Source organism: Solanum dulcamara, chromosome 7 (assembly GCF_947179165.1).
Source record: "Solanum dulcamara chromosome 7, daSolDulc1.2, whole genome shotgun sequence".
Lineage (NCBI taxonomy): Eukaryota > Viridiplantae > Streptophyta > Magnoliopsida > Solanales > Solanaceae > Solanum > Solanum dulcamara.
The window spans coordinates 1,418,717-1,440,296 of NC_077243.1; the positions used below are offsets into that span (position 1 = coordinate 1,418,717).

General features: G+C 33.2%; 2 protein-coding genes across 2 annotated transcripts; one reads left to right on the forward strand and one right to left on the reverse strand.

Annotated features, from left to right (window-relative positions):
* Positions 1-4,590: 4,590 nt before the first annotated feature.
* Positions 4,591-5,729, reverse strand: LOC129893776 (NDR1/HIN1-like protein 13). The gene has a single exon (XM_055969162.1). It carries the CDS (start codon positions 5,585-5,587, stop codon positions 4,796-4,798), a length of 792 nt encoding a protein of 263 aa, XP_055825137.1. The 5' UTR covers positions 5,588-5,729; the 3' UTR covers positions 4,591-4,795.
* An 8,526-nt stretch (positions 5,730-14,255) lies between these two features.
* LOC129895806 (receptor-like serine/threonine-protein kinase ALE2) lies at positions 14,256-21,362 on the forward strand. The gene is made up of 11 exons (XM_055971577.1): positions 14,256-14,843; positions 15,553-15,669; positions 17,171-17,281; positions 17,474-17,686; positions 17,820-17,912; positions 18,016-18,126; positions 18,219-18,590; positions 18,777-19,073; positions 19,419-19,811; positions 19,912-20,155; positions 20,548-21,362. Exons 1-11 carry the CDS (start codon positions 14,762-14,764, stop codon positions 21,182-21,184), a joined length of 2,670 nt encoding a protein of 889 aa, XP_055827552.1. The 5' UTR covers positions 14,256-14,761; the 3' UTR covers positions 21,185-21,362.
* The last annotated feature ends 218 nt before the right edge of the window (positions 21,363-21,580 follow it).

Sequence of the window (21,580 nt, forward strand, 5' to 3'; positions counted from 1 at the left end):
GTTGCAGTGTGAGAGGCTCTGCAATATGTGAAATGTGAAGGAAGAGCCGGGTTTGTTGGGTTGTTATTATGTGATGTTGCTTTAGGAATTTGAATCTTCAGTCTTATTTAGCTTTTACTAATTCAGACAAGACCCATGCTCTAGTTGCCTGTTTTTCTTCTTCAAGAAGACTGGCCTGCAGCTTCCTTGTCGGTAGTTTCAGACACATATTCCTTGCCCTGCTTGGCTATACGTTTATGGGTTGATAGTGAAGATTCATATAGCTGACCCCAACTAACTTGGGATGGAGGCATAGTGTTGGTTCTATTGGTTATGCTGCAGCGTAAGGCCAAACATCTGGGATGTAGTGGAAGGTTTAAAGGTTTCTAGGGAAAAGAATGTGTAAAGCCAATTTGTGTTTTAATTCTACTTCTTTAGTGGTGAGGATGAGAACTAACTTTTCTACCTTCCCACTCAGAAAACCATGAAGCAAGCTAAAAAAAATTAACTGAATAATTAGAATCCAGAACTTGCAGGTACAAAGGCTTAAGATTAAGAAATTTACAATGAGTTAATCTGAAGTTAATGTATATAGACTTATAGCAGGCAGAAAGTGTGTAAGAGAACTATTGAATTGGAAAGTTTAGGAGCTTGTCGCCCTGCTACTGTTTGGCAGGTTGTGTATGTAAAATGGGAAGCTTCTTGGTTAGCTGCATATATAGCTTTCATACTTGTCATTTCATATAGATAAAGGTGGTTGCTTAAAGGAAAGGCCGGCACATTATAGTTTACTGATTAGTTCAAATGTCTCCAAGAATACAAGCTGTGGTACTGCGTTAATTTCTTTGATTTTTGTACATTCAACATATATGTCTAGCTTGATCGATACTTGAAAATTTTAGGTGGCTGGATGGGTTGTCACTGTTAAATGATCAGATTGTTTGATGTTTTCGTTGAAAAGAAAAGAAAAGAAATCAGAAATATCTTTTACTAATAAAAAGAATTAATTACTCAGATTATGTAAAAACATTAGTAGTTGTTATGAAATCATCATCGAGTCAAGTGAAATGCTAATTCTTTAGGTAGCACGTTTCTAGTTCTCCCTAAAAATAGTAGCTGGGTCGTTGTCCAATAGGGAAATTGAAGACAATTTTTTAAATCAACTATCTAGATTTGCCTTTGTGAGATCCGGGGAGGAGTAAGGATAAGACCTCTGAATTCAACGGATCTCAAATCATCCATTTTTGAGCTTCAAGCCTTGCAAGCTTTCGAAGTCTTGCATTCATTTCTGTCTCATTTTCAGGTAGAGTGTACCTGGCCCCTATTGGAACCCCCTGATCTGACGGGGGAATTCCTATGAAAGAGGCTCACTTGGAAGGAGCGATAGAAGAGATAGCCTCATTCAACAGGAAAGCTTTGTGCTTTTTCTAGCTTATCTCTATCTTTGTGTGGTAGAAAAACTATTTTTCATAGATCTTCGATTCAAGAAAGGAAAATTTACGCTTTATTAATCCCCTAAGAAATTGATCTACAAAATAGATAGTAGTAGTGGACAAATAGATGCAACAAAAACGTGAGAGTACGAAAAAATTATTTTTCATATCCAACATATTTTACACTTGTCTCAACATTTTGCCTAAAATATTTTCGACTATATATTAAAAAGCCTGCAATTTCTTAACTTCCCACTATAAATACACGGGATTTAGAAATATAATTGGTCTTATTAATTGCTAACACACGTCATCCACGTACTTAAAAGTTGTATTAAAGAAATTATGTGGGTCTTTATTAAGAAAACAGTAATAAATAAATAAAGTAGTGAAAACCTAACAATTGAGACTTTACGACTTATAGAGGGATTCTTATTCTAATTGTAGATATATTTTACAAATAATTAATGAATGAGCTGTAGTGGACTAGTGTAGAATTAGGGAAATGCTTATCTGGTGACTGCCTCCAATCATTGAACTTAGATAGGAAGGAGGACAATGACTTTCATAATTGTATGCCAGAATCGAACTCTCACCAACAAAGTAGAAATTTATATAGTCAATTAACTAAGTTACTTAGATTCCCTAAATTTATATTAATATAATAACAATGATAACAAAGATTTTTTATACAATCGCTGACATAGTTGGATTAAATATAGTCAAACTTTTTTATAATGATATTATTTGTCCGGAACTATTATAGTGAAATATAGTTATAGAGAGTATAACTCTTATAGAGAGGTCTAACTATATTTACGTTATCTCTCTAGATATTAGATCTAGAGGCGGAGCTAGAGTGTCTATTATGGGTAAGCAAGACTCAGAGCCCGTTTGGATGGGCTTAAAAAAATAACTTTTATGTATGAAGTACTTTTAGGATTTTGAAGTGCTGAAAGTTATTTTTATAAATAAGCAGTTGAGTGTTTGGATAAAAGTGCTTATGTTGAAAATAAATGTTTGAATTTTAGGGTTAAAAGAATAGAAAGGGTAGTTTGGAAATTTAGTTAAAATATAAGTGATATAAAAGTAATTTCAATGGTCAAACAAAATGGCTTTAAGCACTTAGAAAAAAAAAATTAGAAATCCTAATTTTTCATTTTTGACTGACTTTAAGAACTTTATGGCTTAAAGTTAGTATTAGGCAAACAAGTCCAAAAGCTAAAAAGGGGTTTTAAGTTGGTTTTGACCAACTTAAAGCCCATTCAAACGGGCTCTCAATAGCTTTGACCGAAATTCTATATTTGCTTTAATAAATCTACTTAATATGCATAAATAATTTATGTAGCATCCCATAAATTGTCTTTTTTTAAAATTCAGAATTCAAAATTCAAAATTCGCTTCTGATAGCTTAAAACAAAGAATAAAATTTTATGCATGGTTAGTGTATAAAACTTAAATTCAATGACAATTCCATGAAATAGACCATTGTAGGAGGCAGTGGTCACTCTAATATGAGCTGGAGGCTGGAGAATTGGTTAAGTTACAATGATTTAAGAAGTATAGCCAAGTATGACTAAACATGTGGGCATGTTACTATTTGTTGGACTTGTTAGTAGTATACATCAATATGGCATTGTCCACATGCCCAATCACCATATACCAATCATGCTACTTAATTGCAATTTGCATATTCCATTTTGTAGTATTGTTTTGAAATAGTGGTTCTTTACCCAAGCTTACACATGCCTTTGATGTCTATGTACTCATTAACTCAATTCTTCAATACTATGAAAGAGATACCTTCCTCTCTCATTGATCTTTGTCATCCCTAGTGTCATACTGTGATTTTCTTTGCTGAAATTCTGTCTTATCAAATGTGTTGTATTGCCACTTACACGCGTCAGACTGAGAATGACTCTTTATCCTATGAAAACTGACATCCCCAATTGTTAGGTGTTCAAATTAATTTAAAAACATAAGGCACAAATAACTCCCATGTTTAGAACATGCCAGGCATAAATTCGTCCAATTGTTGTCATGAACATATGCTTGTTGCCTGCGCTTTAGCCGAATCCTGCCTTGCTCATGCCATTAGTGACTCCTACGTGCAAGAGCAGCACCAATCAATAGCAGAGTTAAAAATTTTCACTAAAAATATTAAAAATATAAATAAGTAAACATACAAAGAAGTTGACTTTGTAAATATATAGTATAATTTTTTTAAAAAGAGATTTGGATGAACCCCTTGTAGGACCCTAGCTCCGCTCATCACACCGTCTAACTGCTTTGCCTAGGCAATGATATGTCATGCCTTGGTGTCCTTTTGCCATGTCAAGTTATACATCCAACATTTACTAGACTGCCTTACTACCCTCAAGATACCTTTGCTTTGTGCAACTTGGAACCAAATGCCATGCTTTGGCATCATTTCTTGCCATGTTACTTGTCAACCCTTCAAATTACTGTTTTGCCTTCCTTAAAGACAGTCTTGATATCTCCACAACATGCCTTGACATACTGACTTTTCCAAACCCTTTTTTAGTTGTGTACTTTAATCAGTTTATTTGTGCTCGCATCAGAAAGAAAGGCAACTAATGACAAATCTCGGAAATTGAAGGGAAACGTCGAATGGTCTTACTACTCCAGCTAATGTTTTTTCACCGACACCTTTCTTCACCGTATTCACTATATTAAACTAATCTTCATAATTGAACCCTGGACCACTCCTTCGCCCCCTCAGCCCTTCCTACTTGCCTCGCGCTAATTCAAAATTTAAAATTTATAATTTTCTTAATAACATCAAGTTAATATATATTTAGTGGATTTCCTAACGTGGGTTCCCGTGAACCCACATATCATACTGTGGTACGCCTCTGTCTACAGATTTTGACTATCAAATTACCACAGCTGTTTTCTGGTGTGCAGGCACTTGCCCCTACTCCAATCATGTGTTTAATTAAGTCAATGCACTCTGTTTAATCAAACACACAATAATTTAATCACTTGACAGCTTTCATCAACTTTCATTCCGGTAATAAAATGGATGAAAATCTTAGTGAAAAATTTAAATTATCGATAGAGACGAGTCGCACAATAGGTGAACCGGACACCACTTTTATGAAAAAAAGTTGGATGATTGCCGAGGGAAGAATCATTGAAATACAAATTCAATATATGATCAAATACCACAGACAAATACTCTGTATATTAAGAATGAATATATGGCTGCTACTCCCAATCCTAACTGAACAAATTTGATTTTGCAGATTATGTGTATATAACAAAAATTAAGCCAAAAAGAACAAAGATTTCAACAAGCAAAACAAAAGGGTAAAGGAAAATCACACCATTTCTTTGTACCCCTAAAATTAAAGTATCCATCAGAAAGTCCATTTCCAGATCTTGATCCGAAGATCCACTTTGCATGTCACACCGGAAGTAGTAGCTTTCGTCGGAGTTTTGCCGGAAGGAATAGTAATTTTAATACCATCGCATTTAACTCGAATTCCAACTTTTTTCGTTTTCAAACTTCCAACTTTGACCTTAACTTTTGTATCAAGCTTTATCTCCAATGGTAGAGTGTTCTTTTTCTTCAATTTAGATTTCAGATTAGAAATCGCCGAATCGTCGAGATTTTTCGACGAACTTGACACTACAGTCCTCAACATCGTTGTATTTTTCGTATCATGCATAAAAGCCGGTAACGATCCGTCTCCGATGTCAACATCGTCGGAACTGAACGAAATATTAATCGGATCGTAGAAGAAAGAGATCTTCTTGTTAGGATTCCGAGCCACGACGGTGAGATTGAACTTAGAAGCGAGCTTTGTAGAAGTAAGATTGAATTGAGAGACTTGAAGAGTAGAAACAGAAAACGACGGCCTCTGAGGACGGTAAAGTACCCAGAAAATAGCACCGGCAATTGCAGCAAGTAGTATAACGATGACTATAAAAAAGGTAATAAATAGGCAACAACAGCAACAGCAGCTCCGTCGGTGTTTGCGTTTGGGAGGCGGCATAGGACGGTAGGTAGGTCTAGCAGCGTTGTAAAGTTGAGCTTTATTCGCCGGAAACGCCTGATTAGCTCCGCCGTTGACGGCGGCGGCAGGAGCAGGAGCGGCTGTGCCATTAGCGGCTGCGGGTTTAGCAGCTGGGTATACTCTATCCGCCATATTATTAGCAACTTTTGAAGAAAAAAAAAAGGAAATAGGAAATAGGGATTAGGGTTTTCTTTTGTGAGTTATATATAGAGAAAAAGGAGAATTAATTAATGGTGAATTTGATGATGGTGAAATGAGAACAACAATGGAGATTTTTGAAGAGACAAGTACCTTATAACTAATAATACTCAAATTATAGGTGTCACTCACCAACTAATCACCACACGCTTTCATTAGCGAGTGTTTAATCAACACTAATTAGGGTCATTAATGATTATTATTATTATTATTATTGTTATTACCTTTTTAACTGTATATGCAGTACAGTTATTTTAATTTATGGAAAATAATTTATGAATCAACATTTAAAGATTCGTTTTGAGATCAGAGTTAGAGCCCGTTTGGATTGGCTTTAAGTTGGTCAAAACCAACTTAAAGCCCCTTTTTAGCTTTTGGACGTGTTTGCCTAATGCTGACTTTAAGCCATAAAGTTCTTAAAGTCAGAAATGAAAAGTTAGGATTCCTAACTTTTTTTTCCAAAGTGCTTAAAGTCATTTTCTTTGACCATGGAAATTACTTTTATATCCTTTATATTTTAACTAAATTCTCAAACTACCTTTTTTTATTCTTTTAACCCTAAAATTCACATCATAAGCACTTTTATCTAAACACTCAACTGCTTATTTATAAAAATAACTTTCAGCACTTCAAAGTTCTAAAAGCACTTTATACATAAAAGTTACTTTTTTTAAGCCCATCCAAACGGGCTCTTAAACTATTGGTCGGAAGTAGGAATGAGCATGATACGATAGATATTGATCGAATTTTTTAATATTGTGATTCGATATTATTTTTTGATACGAATTTTGATTATTTTTTTTGTTATATGATATGATATGAATATTATTTGAAAGAAATATTGAATAATATCAAAGTATATAATTTTATATATATTTCTCATAATACTAATAGATATATAAATTAGTATTATTAAAAAATTAATTATTTAAACGTTGAATTTTTTTTTGTGTGTGGGTAATTGATTAACCAACAGAAAAATTGTTTGTACTTTTTTTTGAATATTTTTATATGTATAAGGTGTTAGTATGATATAATAGAGATTTTTTAGAAAGTTGTAATCATAATTATCTATTATATGAGTATATATAAGTCAAAATCGAATAAACTATGATTATTGATTTATCGTATCATATAATAAAATACTAAAATTAAATTGAAAGATATCAAATTCATGTAATATCTTTAAAATTCGAAAATCAAAATTAACTCACCAAAGCATTCAATATCATGCCATGCCCAACCAATCAACTGATCAAGGCCTCAAATCTCGCCAATATGTCATCTTTTTCTTTATTTAAGGGCCCAATTTTCAAAAAAAAAAAGAAGGAAAAACAATTCATTTCTCAAAGTCTTGCAAGTTTCTGACAATTTGTTTATTATAAGAAAACTTGCCTTACTTCAAAACATTTTATAAATGGAAATGTAACATTTCTATGAGATTTGAGTTGCAGCTATTGATTACAGTTTCACGTTACAAGTAGAAGGTCAACTATACTAAAGGAGATAAAGTAAATACACCTAAAATATTTCTTTTTTTGAGTTTGAACTGAAGTGTGAGTTTGAACTATTGATTACAGTTTCACGTTACAAGTAGAAGGTCAACTATACTAAAGGAGATAAAGTATTAAAAATACACCTAAATTATTTCTTTTTTTCAGTTTGAACTAAAGTGTGAGTTTCATATCTAAATTATCACTTATTAGTTTGAAAAATACACTTTAGTGATGTGTGTAATACTCTCTCTATTTTTTGACCACATGATATTCCACATGCATAAAATATTACACATTGACAAAATTAAATAAACTATTAATATTAATAAAGTCAAAGACTAAAGTATTTTAATCTCAAAAAAAAAATTAAAAAAAAATTATAATACACCCCACCTAACCCTCTGCTCTTTTAAAAAAAAATATTTTTTACATTTTTCTCATTTTGTGTTAGTGTTAGATATGTACATGTCTTTTTAGGAAAATATTTTTTTCTACTTGTGTACCAAATATAACAACAATAAAAGTTTTGCGGCAAGTAAAAAATATTTTTCTAAAATCATGTGTATATATCTAATACAAAACGGAAAAAAAAATTGGAAGCAGAGGATTAGGTGGGGCAGGTAGAATTTTTTTTAAAAAAGTTAAAATAATATCTAAATTATTATTTGAATGAGGGACAGATGAAGTGAGATTTTCTTTTTAAAAAAGCTTTTATTAAAAAAATAAAAATAAAACTAAAAAATTTGGAAGGGGGTTATGGTGAGAGAAAGTGGTAGAGTAGGAGAAGAAAAATATTTTATAATTTTTTTTGAAGGTGGTGGGGTTGGGGGATATTAATACTTTAATTTTTAATTAACTAATTCTAATAATTTATTTAATTTTTGTTTTTGTCCATGTGGAATGTGATGTCATAATTTTTTTTAAAATGAAAGAGAGAGTGTAGTAAAAGAATATGTGTGTTTTTCAAAGTAATAAGTGATAGTTTATATATGAAACTCATATTCCCAATAGTTTATATATGAAACTCAAAAAAGAGAGATAGTTTAAGTGTGTTTTTTATAGGCGAAATCCATCGGTGAACCTCTAAAGTTGACACCAACTTTCACTTAGACAACTCAACTAGGCTTTGTTCATTTTAGATACCTCAAATAAGGCTCCGATGTGGCATTTTGACACTTTGTGCTAACTTGGCACATTGCGTGTGTTGCACCCATTTTAAGCGCGTGAACAACGTTTTTTTTTTTTTTTTTTGTTCTTCTTCTTCTTCATTTTTAGCATTCTTGTTTTTCATTTGTTGTTCTTCTTTTGCAATAACGCTCTGGTTCAAATCTCTTTTAAAAAACACAATCTTTCTCCATTTTCTTCAATACCCATTTGCCCAAAACCCATAAAAAGGACCCAGACAGCCATAAATAGAAAGACTCGAGGATTTGAATATCAAAGATCAAATCGACTTTTTACCATAGCAGTTCATTTTCTTGGTTCTTCTATTAACATCAATAGTAACATAGAAAAAGAAAGTATTATCATCATCATCAAAAGAGTTGACTATAATGCATAGAGAGAATTCACAATTATAATTGATTGAATTGGTAATCTGGGTAAAAAAAACAAGTTGGAAAACAAAGACCAAAGCGACAAGTACAATTAGTTTTTGACAAAAATGATTCATACTCGTAGTCGAGGCTTTCAATGGGGTTGTTTAAGGTTTGAATTTTTTAACAATTTCAAAGAAAATATTTTTAGATTTGTATTAGTCTTGCCGGAAAAAATGGAGGTTCGTCGGATTTTTTGGACCAATTTGATTTATATTTTAGATTAAATTTCCTTCTACTGCTGAAGAGTTGTTTGAGATCAAAATAATTAGTGAGTAATTTTAGATTTGTATTAATCTTGCCGAAAAAAATGGAGGTTTGTCGGATTTTATTCTCTATGGTGCATTTGGAAATAAAGACAAGCTTGATCAAATTTAAAAATCCTTACAGATGACTAATCAAAAAATGACTAGCAGAAATTATGTCTGCATACTCTCATCATATCTCATGCTTCGACATATGAAGGAAGCTGGAGAAATTATCGATCAGCATAGAGAGAAAATAAACAATGCCGGTAAAGTAGTAATCTAGTTTAAAAATAGGGGTGGGTGTTGTTGGAAGATAGGGTGTGGGGGTGGGGGTTAATAGTTGTTAATTTTTTTTTTTTTAAAAAATTTTATTTGAATTTTAAAAATGCCATGTGTCATCAAATTATTGGTCATTTTTATATTCAAAAGTCATTATTTGATAATTATTTTTGATATGAATATGTATATATATGCCATGTGTCTTTATTTAATTCGCTGCTTTTGACACGTCAGGCTAGTGCATTACACACACTTAATATATTTTGGTGATTGTCAAAAAAGTGTCAAAATAACACATTGGAGCCTTACTTGAGGTGTCTAAAATGAATAAAGCCTAGTTGATGTGTCTAAGTGAAAGTTGGTGTCAACTTTAGGGGCCACCGATGAAGTTCGTTGTTTTTGATACTTATCTCATATTAAAGATCTTGATAATATAAATTTTCTACTCCTCCGATTCATATTAGATGGTCATTTTTTATTTTATATGATAGTTAAAAAATTATTAATAGATTGATCAACTTTACTACTATTTTGCTCTATGTTTATATCAATGCACATAAAAATATAAAATAAATTAGAAAAATATACATAGACTATAGAAATAACAAGTATTGAGAATCATTTAAATTCCAAATGCCGTATTAATTGTAGAAGTAAAATGAAAACAAATTAATTGATTATATCTTAATTTAATAAGTGATCAAATAACATAGAACAACTATTTTTAATAAGATGTCTATCTAATATGGATGAGGGCACTATCTTTGAATGGCCGATTCCATGAAGTTAGGTTGATAAATTTCACTGGCCGTTTGGTAGGATGTATTAATTTTGAAATTTTTTAATATCTTGTTTGATGGTATTTTCAATCTATGTATAACTAATATATATACTCCCTTCATTCCAAGTGAATTTGTGAGGCAATGCACATATATTAAGAAAAATATTTAAGGACATGATTTGAACCATACTTTCTACTGTTGGCCTTTGTAAAATTATAAATATAACTTTGCAAGTAAGTGTGATTTATCTCCTAGAAAATATAAAACTTCAATAAATGAAAGGAGAAATAGGAAAAAAAATTTTCAAATATCTATCTTGATTTTTGAACAATTCAATTATTTTGAACAATAAAAAATCCGTCACAAATTTACTTAATTTGAAATGGAGAGAGTTTATTTTAGTTATTTTACTTAATCCGCCACTTGCCTTCATTTTCTTCTTAAGTATTTTTGTTAACGAGTCAGATTGAAGAAGAGAGGAAAAGCAAATTGAAACAATTAAAGCAAACTTATTATTGAAATGTTATTAGGAGTACTACTTTTTAATAGAAAAAAATATTTACTTTTTTTCTGACGTGTGAGGAAAGTAATACAGAAAAGCATAAAGGAATATTGGAAAATAGTTCTTAAGAATTTTGGCTATAATAATAATAAATAAAACCAAAAAAGGAAGAGGAGGAGGAAGCTGAATTAGTGGTACAGTCGCGTGGTAAACGAGTGGGAGTTTAGATTTGTGTAATTTGCACCTAAGATAGATGTGTCCTCCTCAACAACTATGTCCCACTTCGAACATAAAATTTTCATTTTTCTTTTGAAAATTACATATGGCAGAAAGAAATCCTTTCAAATGACGGAATTGAACATAAGAGAGACTTCAGTAAGGTTCGTTTATCCTTATTTAATTCCTTATTTCGTTAAATCGATCTCTATTAAATCTGATCGAATCCTAGACGTGTTATAAATCATAATAATTAACAATTCAAACTATTTAGAAAATTTCTGATCAAATAAAATATTTTTCGATTGTTCAAATAATAAATAATACAGATAAATTGAATCGGATATTATATATTTATCCTTGATGAACTTCTCCAGCATTGCGTTGCGTGGAATAGTTGAATGTTAAAAGCAAAAGGCAAGTGTAAGAGTGATGGGTGGGTCCCGCCTTTCCTCTCTTTGGTTGTTGCACATATTATGGGCTACTTTCAACTCTTAAATCATTTGCGTTTTGCTTTTATTGCCTCTGTTTGGCCCAATTAGGCTGGTACGAACCTAAAAATTAGGTGGCATGACCAGTTTTCGAATTTGCTATTGACATTTTAGTCAAAGTTACAAAAACTAGGTGGGATGACCAGTTTTCGAATTTGTTATACGACCAATTTTTGAACCTTATGAATCATCCTTCGAGTTTTAGTATCATTTACTAGAGTTGTTCCGTGTTTTACATTGCGAATACTTTTGTAAGATTCGTAGAAATAGCAAAAGCCCAGTAACGGCCTTGATGGGCCTATAGAAACCCAACAGCCAAAATACTCAACCTGCCGATCCCACTTAATGGACTCATTGGGCCTTAAGGAGACCCAATAGTCTTCCTGCTAAATGAATGGGCAACATTAATGATGACAAATTATTTGGCTATTTACAATAAATGAGCATATGATTAAAGTATATTTTTTTCATCAAAAAAATAAATTAAAATCTTTCATTTCCTTTATTCAAAAGATCTGACTCTTTTTCAAAAGAAAAAAGAACAAGTGGTTTAATAGACTATTGAATTCTCACCTCCCTTCCAATAAATGTTTTAAATGCTAAAAATAATAATAATTAAATTCCACGACATTTTAAAGGGTTCTTTACCGTCAACTGTAAAAAACATTAAATTATTTAATACTTTCCATTGGATGCGTCTATTTTTACCCCTCATAATCTTTTGAAATCAAACGCTTTCTTCATATATTATGAAAATCTTACACAAATATATTAACTTGAATAATATTTTTGTTTATATGGTTGATATGATCCAAAAATGATTGGCTATTTTATTTCTTTTATTCTTAAAATTTCAATCACATCGTATAAATTAGGATGAAGGGAGAAAGACATATTTTCCTATACAAAGAGAATAAAATCACACGTTTTAACCGATGAAGATTAATTACTTATGTTGGAGCATATATCATGATGATTAAAATCAAAATTTATTAATAATCGAGGAATTAAAAATGCTATTATCCCTTAAAACAAGAGTTTGTGGTCAATAGAGTTTATTGGGAAGCGCGCCAAGAGCACCGACAAAATGTCGAAGAGTTTTTGACGTCAAAGTACATCTCATTTCCACCATAAAAAAAAAGAAGAAGATTATACATACAGATTCCAAAATCATCTAACCTGACCTAACTTTTTTGGTAAGGTAAATTTAGAATTTTAATTTTATGAATTTCGTATTTAAATATGACGATTTTAAAAGATAATATTACTTGTATTCTAAATCTAATATTTAAATATACTTAATTAATTTTTTAATATAAATATATAATTTAAATAAAAAATTATTGAATTCAATTAGATTCGTATATTATATTGTGTGGGGACATAACCCATATTATTCCAATTCTATATTGTGTCATCTATGAAATAGTACTTATATCAAGACCCATTCTGATTCACATTATTCACCATATATCGACAATTAATAGACATGACATTTAGGTTCTACCCATTAGAAGCTGTCCAATTCTTGTTTCAATTTTTCAATATTCATATACCAATGATGGAATTTCACTTGCACTTCAACGGTGTGATTCATTGGTTAATAAAGTAAAATATATATTATTATAGGAGCTTTGAATTTAAATTTCGACAAGCTATAATGTTATCAGATGATCTACTTCATCTTTATTTATCAATAGAATCAGCGTTCTAAGAGGTTGGATGTGAGAATTGAGATAAAACGTAAACCGCGAGTAATGAGATGTAAGTCCCATAGATATTTGATTTTTATCTGTAGAGATCAAAATTTAAATTTCGACAAAATAAAATACTCAAGGTGATTCTATTCATTTATTTATTTTTGCCTAAGCTTTGATAGATTAAGTTACTTGATCAATAATTGATTAATTCAACCGATAATTATTGAGACACAATATATATATATATATAAATGCAACGAGTTCAGGCAAACTTGATTAGAAAGCAATGATTATATACAAAAAAAAAAAGAAACAAAAGTTCATTTAAAAAATTCTTTCAGATTTAAGATTGGTGTATTGATTGATGTTAGGGAAAAAGTTATCTGTAAATGAGAAACAAGAGGAATTGAAGTAGCTACTGGTATTGATTAATTTAATGTGTACAAATATTTTAAAGATCATGGTAAATGATAAATAATTGATCAAAGTCCAATCACGTATGGAACGTGGGACATTATGTAATTTGCTGCTTTCAATTTTTTTTAAAAGTAAAAGGTGGAAATGACACTACCTTTTATTATCCTCAAGTTTAGTTTGCTTGCATTAGAGTGTAATTAACAAATCAAAGACTAATCTTTTCAAGTTAGTGAGTTGAAAATGATACTGCAAGTGGACCATTACTTCCTAATGATGGGACCTGCCAAGGATTAAAAATATACCTTAAAATATTGTCAGTATAATTTGACCATTATAACAAATTATTACTTTATTTTTTAAAGTAAATCATAATTTTAAATTTTGTGCTTTTAAATTTAAAATACGAAAATATAGAAATGTTCTTTAATTTTGTTATTTTAAACATGCCACATAGAAAATTGAAATTCCAGAGTTATCAAAAAAAGAAAAGAAATATTATTTTTGGAACTAAAAAAAAAAAGTAAGACAAACAAATTAAAATGGAGGAAGTATTATTCAAGTCTAATGCTCGGGTCAGTTTGCTCGTATCTCGATAAAGTGCAGTGTTCATGTTAGTTTGCACGTAGCTCGACTAATTTTATAATTACCTCGTATCTCCATCAACATAACTTTCGAGTAATTTTGCCTATCAATATTTAGATAAATAGAAAAAAATTTGAACCTAAAATCTTGTGATTCCGGAGAGAATCACCTATTATTATAGCATTAAAATATAAAGTCAGTAAAATGGGGGTGGCATTCCACTTGAACAATATGTCAACAATCTCAACTGAAGAGATTTTCAATGTTTATTAGTAATTTTCAACTAAACAAATCATGTCAAATGGATCTATGAATAATTTTCAAAGAAGAATATTTTCTTCTCTATCCTTTGTTTCTTTCATCCCCCACAAGAAAAGAAAAGAGCTTTTCTCTTTCACAGTGTCTCTCTTGCTTTAGCTTTAGCTCTTTTCTTGATCAACCCTCTAGTATCGTACTATATCTTTTTTTTTTCCTTTGATCAGTTTTAACAGTCTTTAAAACCCCCTTTTTATGATTATTTCACTCCAAGAATATAAAAAAAAAATATATGACAAATTTGTGGTTTTATTACTACTTATTCCCCACCAAACTTAAACAGGGTTCTTAATAGTACCATTTTTGGGGTCTCATTTTCATAAGCTAAAGACACTTGTATTTTTGTAGTCCTTGTAACATATAATCATGTTCTTTCTGACCACATTGTACTAAAATAGTACAGTTTTCATTCAAATTCTTTTTTCTTGGTTTGATAGACCAATGAATGGTTTTGTAATTTGATCCTCTCTGCATTTTTCTTGAGGATGGAAATGGGGTTGCTGCAGATTTTCATGTTGCTGAAATTCTTGGTGATTCTAAGTGTTTTCTCAGTCCAATTATCTGCAGGTATCATATTGTGATCACATTGTCCTGTAGTTAGTTTCTTGTACCTTGATTTATGTTGTTTCTTGTACGTTACTACTCAGTATGCTTTGTTATGCTTTCATTTCCGTTATTTGTTTTTGGACTGTTTTTGCTTGAACCGAGGCTCTATTGGAAACAATGTCTGTCTCTAAGGTAGGGTAAGTTCTATGTACGTTCTATTCTTCACTTTGTAGGACTACACTTTGGTATATTGTTGTTATTGTTGTGTCAACAATGCAATTCTTGATTGTTTGGGCAAGGGCTTTGATTGTGAGTTTGCTCTTCCAATGAAAGAGGGTTAAGATAGAGGGTTAAGATGGGGATTCGTGTTTGTTGCAGTCAAGTGGCGGATCCAAGATTTAAACTTAATGAGTTCAATCTTAGTACTGAACTCGTCCTTGTATAACTAAGGGCTCAAAATTTAAAATGTGTTGTATACTTAGTGTTTCACACACACTCTCACATATGTATATTACGTGTACTGAATTGAACCCGTTGATTATAAGCTTCGCTGATTCTGGACTTCTAGTTTAGTTGTTTTTTCTTTGTTTTCAAGATATGGAAGGAAAAGATAAAAAGAAATTGGAGTAAATGCAATGGATGGCTTTAGGAATTAAGTAGGAATATGAAGTGATGATCTAGTTTTGTATGAGTATTCTAGAGTTACTAAGTAGCTTTAGCACCATTGCAGGATTCAATCTACATTCACTGGAAACAGCAGCTTCTGCATTTTTCAAATTCAAGGACGGACGAATTGATCTTAGTGTACAGAGAAATGTAGGATCACGTAAATCCCTACTACAAGAAGGTGACATTTTTTCCGTTTGAATGTGTTTGATCTCTGACCTCTACAATGGTCGTTTATTCTAAAATGCTTGCCATCTAGTGCTTTACTTCTCAAATGTACATCTATTTCATCTGTCAGTGTATACACTGTATCCATATATCCTTAAGCTGCCAGATCTTGCTCTGACATTAGTCCTTTCATGACAATTTTTAGAGATATGAACTGCCTTTCGATACACTGTTAAGACTAGAAAGGAAGTTGTTAGAATGTATGCTTCCACAAGAACAGTAGGGACCGGGACCCTTATCAGAAATTAGTGCAAAAACTTAAAGAACAGAAAGATAAAATAGACACAAGATTTTTACGTGGAAACTCCTTGCTCAAGGGAGAAAAACCACGACCTGTCCCACAGGATTTCAACTCAAATTTCACTAGAACAACTGAGCCGAGATTCAGATTACAAGCTATTGTAACCTAGGAATTGTACTCACAATCCCTCTCCACTCCTTGTAACAACTCAGTTACAGACTTGAAACAATAACTCTATTGCTTCCTAAATCACTAACCTCCTAGATGATTTAGAGTTCAGGTGGTCTCCATAACTAGCTCTAGTTACTTCGACAATCGACAAGATGAACAAAAGAGATAACAAATGAGAGCTGATCTAACTTACTTTACAAATTAGGAAGTAGACCTTACAAGATTAAGAACAAAAAATTACAACTCTAAAACAAGAACAAAAACACTGGTAACTCTATTAGATACTTGGCTTCTTCAAGAGAAAATTTCCAATACTTGAGAGCATGAGGTTTAATGGATATTCCTTTTTCAGATTCAAAAAGTTAAATGTGAAAATGTTGTAAAGAATGTATATATCACCGATATACCATGTGGTGGACGATTTGTATTGGTTAGACAACTGACCTTCTGCGCAGGGACTTGGCCGCGTACACACAGACCTAAAGATTTGGCAGGATCTGTTATGTACTATTTGTCTGCTGTCATTATCAGCAAGAAGTACTCAAAGGGAACAGGTCCTCGACCTGTTCCCCGAGTTTGTCAAATCATCAAAACCAACTTCAAGAGCATTATCAATTTCCCCCTTTTTGATAATGGCAAACGCCTTTACAACATTCTCCCTTTACATCCTGAGAGCAAAATCAGAGCAAATTTCTCTAGCCAAACAGTCACAAAAGAAATCGATGTTCCCCCTTTCACGTTCCCCTTTTCACCACAAGCTCTGCCCTAATATATCATCAGCTTACAGAAGTCGAGGATATGCTCTTTGATTTCGTCATTTTGAGGCCTTTTATAGTCATGCTCCTCGTATGTTAGCACTCGTGTGTCTTCATTTACTTAAGGCCACCTAAAGTTTGTTTCTATGATATTATAAACAACATTTGCTATGCAAAAATGTGTATAAACCTGAAAATGACAAAAAGCTATTGTCATGTAAAATGTAATAGATATTTCCTGACTAGCAGATCTTTTGATATAATGTTGGATTGCTTACACATTGTAGATTTTTCTCCCGTTCCAACTTCTAGCTGGAAGAGACATGACGTGTTTGCTGCTGCGCTCCATGTCGAGGCATTTCACAGTGCTCCACAGCCATATCATCATCCAACTAAAGGTATTTTCAATAGCTAGAACTATTTATTTTTTGAAACAGCCTCTGGCAGAAATGCAAGGTAAGGCTGCGTACAACAGACCCTTGTGGTCGGGCCCTTCCCCGGACCCTGCGCATAGCGGGAGCTTAAGTGCACCGGGCTGTCCTTTTTTTTTTTTTTTTAGTATAACCTGATAGTCAGATTTGGTTCTACAGCTACTTATCAGCACAAGATCATGGAACCATCTAATTACGCGGATGCACCTTCAACTTCACCCCATTTTAAGAATTCTGGCCGAAAGCAAGCACACAGTTCTGCATCCGCACCTTCAATCTCCTATATTAGGCATCATAACAGGAGAAACAAACACATTGACTTTACGTCTAAACCATATGATCCCCTTCATCCACCGAGCTCAAGCTGGTCAGGTAAGCTATTCTAAAAACATATTGCCTTCGGTCTTGTAAATAGAAAATAATTTTGGATGGCTCAAAGATTAGCTTAACTTTTTTGGTTTTACCTAAACAAGTGACTATCTTTTTCTTTTCATAAAACATATAGGTCCTTCAATCTCTCCGTTCACGTCTCCTGTTCCTTCTTCAATAAGTTGGGTACCTGTATCATCACCGATAATCCAACCTAGTCACACAGGAAGTATGTATCTAAATATTAATGCTAATGCATCATCTCATTTCTTATTTGTAATAAAAAGTAACACTTAACAAATGCTAACTCTGATTCTTTGTATTGTTGTCAGTTCCGATGGGTACACCTACAATATCGCCATCGAGATCATCTATAAAAGGAAAGAAACTGAGAGCACCACGTTTACCTGTGATGACACTGCCACCACCGCCTCCAAATCATGGTACTTAGACAAGTGCCTTTAGCTCTCTTATTGATGTTCTTTGTGTTTCCGTTATTTATCATTTTTGATTAAGTAAAATGTATGATTTTTAGATTGCAGTTCTTTGACATGCACTGAGCCGTTGACGTACACACCTCCTGGATCACCCTGCGGCTGTGTGTGGCCCATTCAGGTAGCGGTGCGCCTCAGTGTCACACTCTATACCTTCTTTCCTATGGTATCTGAGCTAGCCAAGGAAATTGCTGCTGGCGTTTCGCTAAACATGAGTCAAGTGCATATTATGGGAGCAAATGCAGCTGATCAACAGCTTGAGAAAACAATTGTACACATCAACTTGGTTCCTACAAATGGAAAATTTGATGCTGCCACTGCTTTTTCCATCTACCAGAAGTTCTGGAAGAGGGCGGTATTCATTAAATCTACGGATTTTGGTGCCTATGAGATGGTTTATGTCCGTTATCCAGGTTGTCAATTAGTACCATTAATATTTAATTGGTTGTTATTTCTATAATGTCAATGTTCACTGGCTAAATTAGTTCTATCATGCTGATTTTGCTTGTTCTCCATTCTCTGATAACCGTGTCTCTGCACTTTATTAGTGTTATACGTATTCAATTGTTTGAGTTCTTATAAAGTTGATTCTTTTGCAGGGTTACCACCTTCTCCGCCTTCACGTCATTCGAGCAGTGCTACTATTGATGATCTACCAGCCTATCCTGGCAATGAAAATGGTGGAATGACAATCAAACCTCTGGGGGTAGATGTTCCAAGAATGAGAAAGAAGGGTATAGCTAGAAATATGATCATTGTGATTGTCCTTTCATCAATCACAGCCTTTGTTGTTTGCATGGGATTTATTTGGCTTCTGTTGTTTAAGCGCGGATGTTATGCTCAATCACCCGAGCGACCTCCACATATTTTAATCTCCTCCCAGGGGAAAACATCAGGTAAATTCTACTGATAGAAAATGCAATATCTGAAATATACTCCCTCTGTTTCAATTTGTTTGTCTTATTTTCCTTATTAGTATGTTTCAAAAAGAATGTCTCTTTCCTTTTTTGACTACTCTTTAATTTCAACTTTTTGCATGACATGTTTAAGATCACAAGATTAAAGGACATTTTGGTGCATTTACATATCTTTAGTTTAAGACCACATGATTCAAAAGTCTCCTTTATTTTTTTAAACTCTGTTTCAAGTCAAACAAATCGAAACGGAGGGAGTAGTAAACAGAAAATGCAGATAAACTGTTACATGATGTGTCTTAGAACTAATGAATATATACTGAACAGGTGGTACTGGATCTATGCTTTTGGGCAGTAAGCCCAGCTCAAAATCAATGTCCTTCAGTTCTAGTATTTTAGCTTACACAGGAACTGCGAAAATTTTCAGTACAAACGATATAGAGAGAGCCACTGACAACTTCAACATTTCAAGGGTCCTTGGGGAAGGTGGTTTTGGACTTGTGTACAGTGGAACCCTTGATGATGGAAGGAAAGTAGCAGTTAAGATTTTAAAAAGAGATGATCGGCAGGGAGGCCGTGAGTTTTTGGCAGAAGTTGAGATGCTTAGTAGGCTGCATCACAGAAACTTGGTCAAATTGATAGGTATTTGCACAGAGGAAAACTGTCGCTGCCTGGTCTATGAACTTGTTCCTAATGGGAGTGTAGAGTCACACTTACATGGTTGGTACATATCTGACAAATGAATACACGAGAACTTAAATTTCATACATTAGATATCCGGTTGAATAAGTGCTTTTGGTTTATCTTTTTTCTCTTTCAGGAATTGATAAGGAGGCTTCTCCTCTTGATTGGTATGAAAGAATGAAGATTGCATTAGGTGCAGCTCGAGGATTGGCCTATTTGCATGAGGACTCAAGCCCTCGTGTAATACACAGGGACTTCAAGTCTAGTAACATCTTGCTGGAACATGATTTTACACCAAAAGTTTCAGACTTTGGCTTGGCTAGAACAGCACTGGAGGAGGGAAACAGACATATCTCCACTCATGTGATGGGCACATTTGGGTATGCATTATGCACTCTTTCATTGAGAGAAGTTTTCTGTCTTGCTATACTTCTACTAGTGCTGACAGGCGACATCGCTAATATGCAGAAGCATAGTCAAAATTTGAACTTGACGCGATCAGATTTTGTGATCTTGTTAGAGTAGGTTAGAGTCCCACATTGGTTGGAAAATGGACCAATGGTCTGCGTATATGGATTTAGACAATTCTTCCTTCATGAGTTAACTTTTGGGGTTGAGTTAGGCAGATATGCCATATCGGACTAGTGGTCTGCTTATATGGTTAAACCCGTTACATTTATATCGTATCCGCCTCTGCTAATAAGCAACATGGCGAAGAATCCCAACATATGATCTTGGCTTGTACCTAACTTTTGCTAATTATTTGCTGCAGCTACCTAGCTCCAGAATATGCAATGACTGGCCATCTCCTGGTGAAAAGTGATGTTTATAGCTATGGTGTAGTTCTCCTTGAGCTCTTAAGCGGACGAAAACCTGTGGATTTATCACAGCCTCCAGGTCAAGAAAATCTTGTAGCCTGGGCTCGTCCGCTTCTGACAACCAAGGAAGGTTTAGAAATAATAATAGATAAAGCTATAGAGTCTGATATCCCAATTGAGAGCATCAGCAAAGTTGCAGCAATAGCATCAATGTGTGTACAGCCAGAAGTATCACATCGCCCTTTCATGGGAGAAGTGGTTCAAGCCTTGAAATTAGTATGTGATGAATTTGATGATACACGAGAGCCTATGTCGCGAAGCTGCAGCCGCGAGGACCTTTCTATGACAGACACTTCATTAGCCCATAAACCAATTCCAGGTTTTGATTCTCCTTTAAATGTCCAAATGGCATTGTCAGCTTCAGAGTTAAAGAGTGCATCAGCTAGATATGAAACACTAGAATCTGAGTCTTTTAGGAGACAATTCAATTCTGCTCCTTTGAAAATGGGAAGAAAAAGGAATTTCTGGCAAAGGTTGAGAGTTCTTTCAAGTGGCAGCATGAGTGAACATAGTTTTTCATCAAAAACATGACGAGAACTTTTAGCAACAATCATAAAGTCCTATATTATATCAGAACATGAAATTGTTGTTCTGTGTTCTTGCTCCTGGATTTGTCTTATCTTGTCTGTAGATATATAAGAAGATTTAAACCTGATATTTTGTATTAGTATTTTCAATGCCAGATGATTTAAAATGTCCATTTTATGTACTTCTCTCTACTTTGAAGTGCAAAACTTAATGTACGACTACAACTTTGTAGTTCCTCTTTTTTATTAAGAAATTCATGCTTATTTTGTAGTTTTTAATAGCTGAAGCTATTTTCAGAAGTAATGGGGAGAAGTGATTATATATGACATGGTGCAGTTTTAGCTTATCGAGGACATGATCTTAGATAAAGGGGTGTGGAGGACACAAATTCTGGTAGAA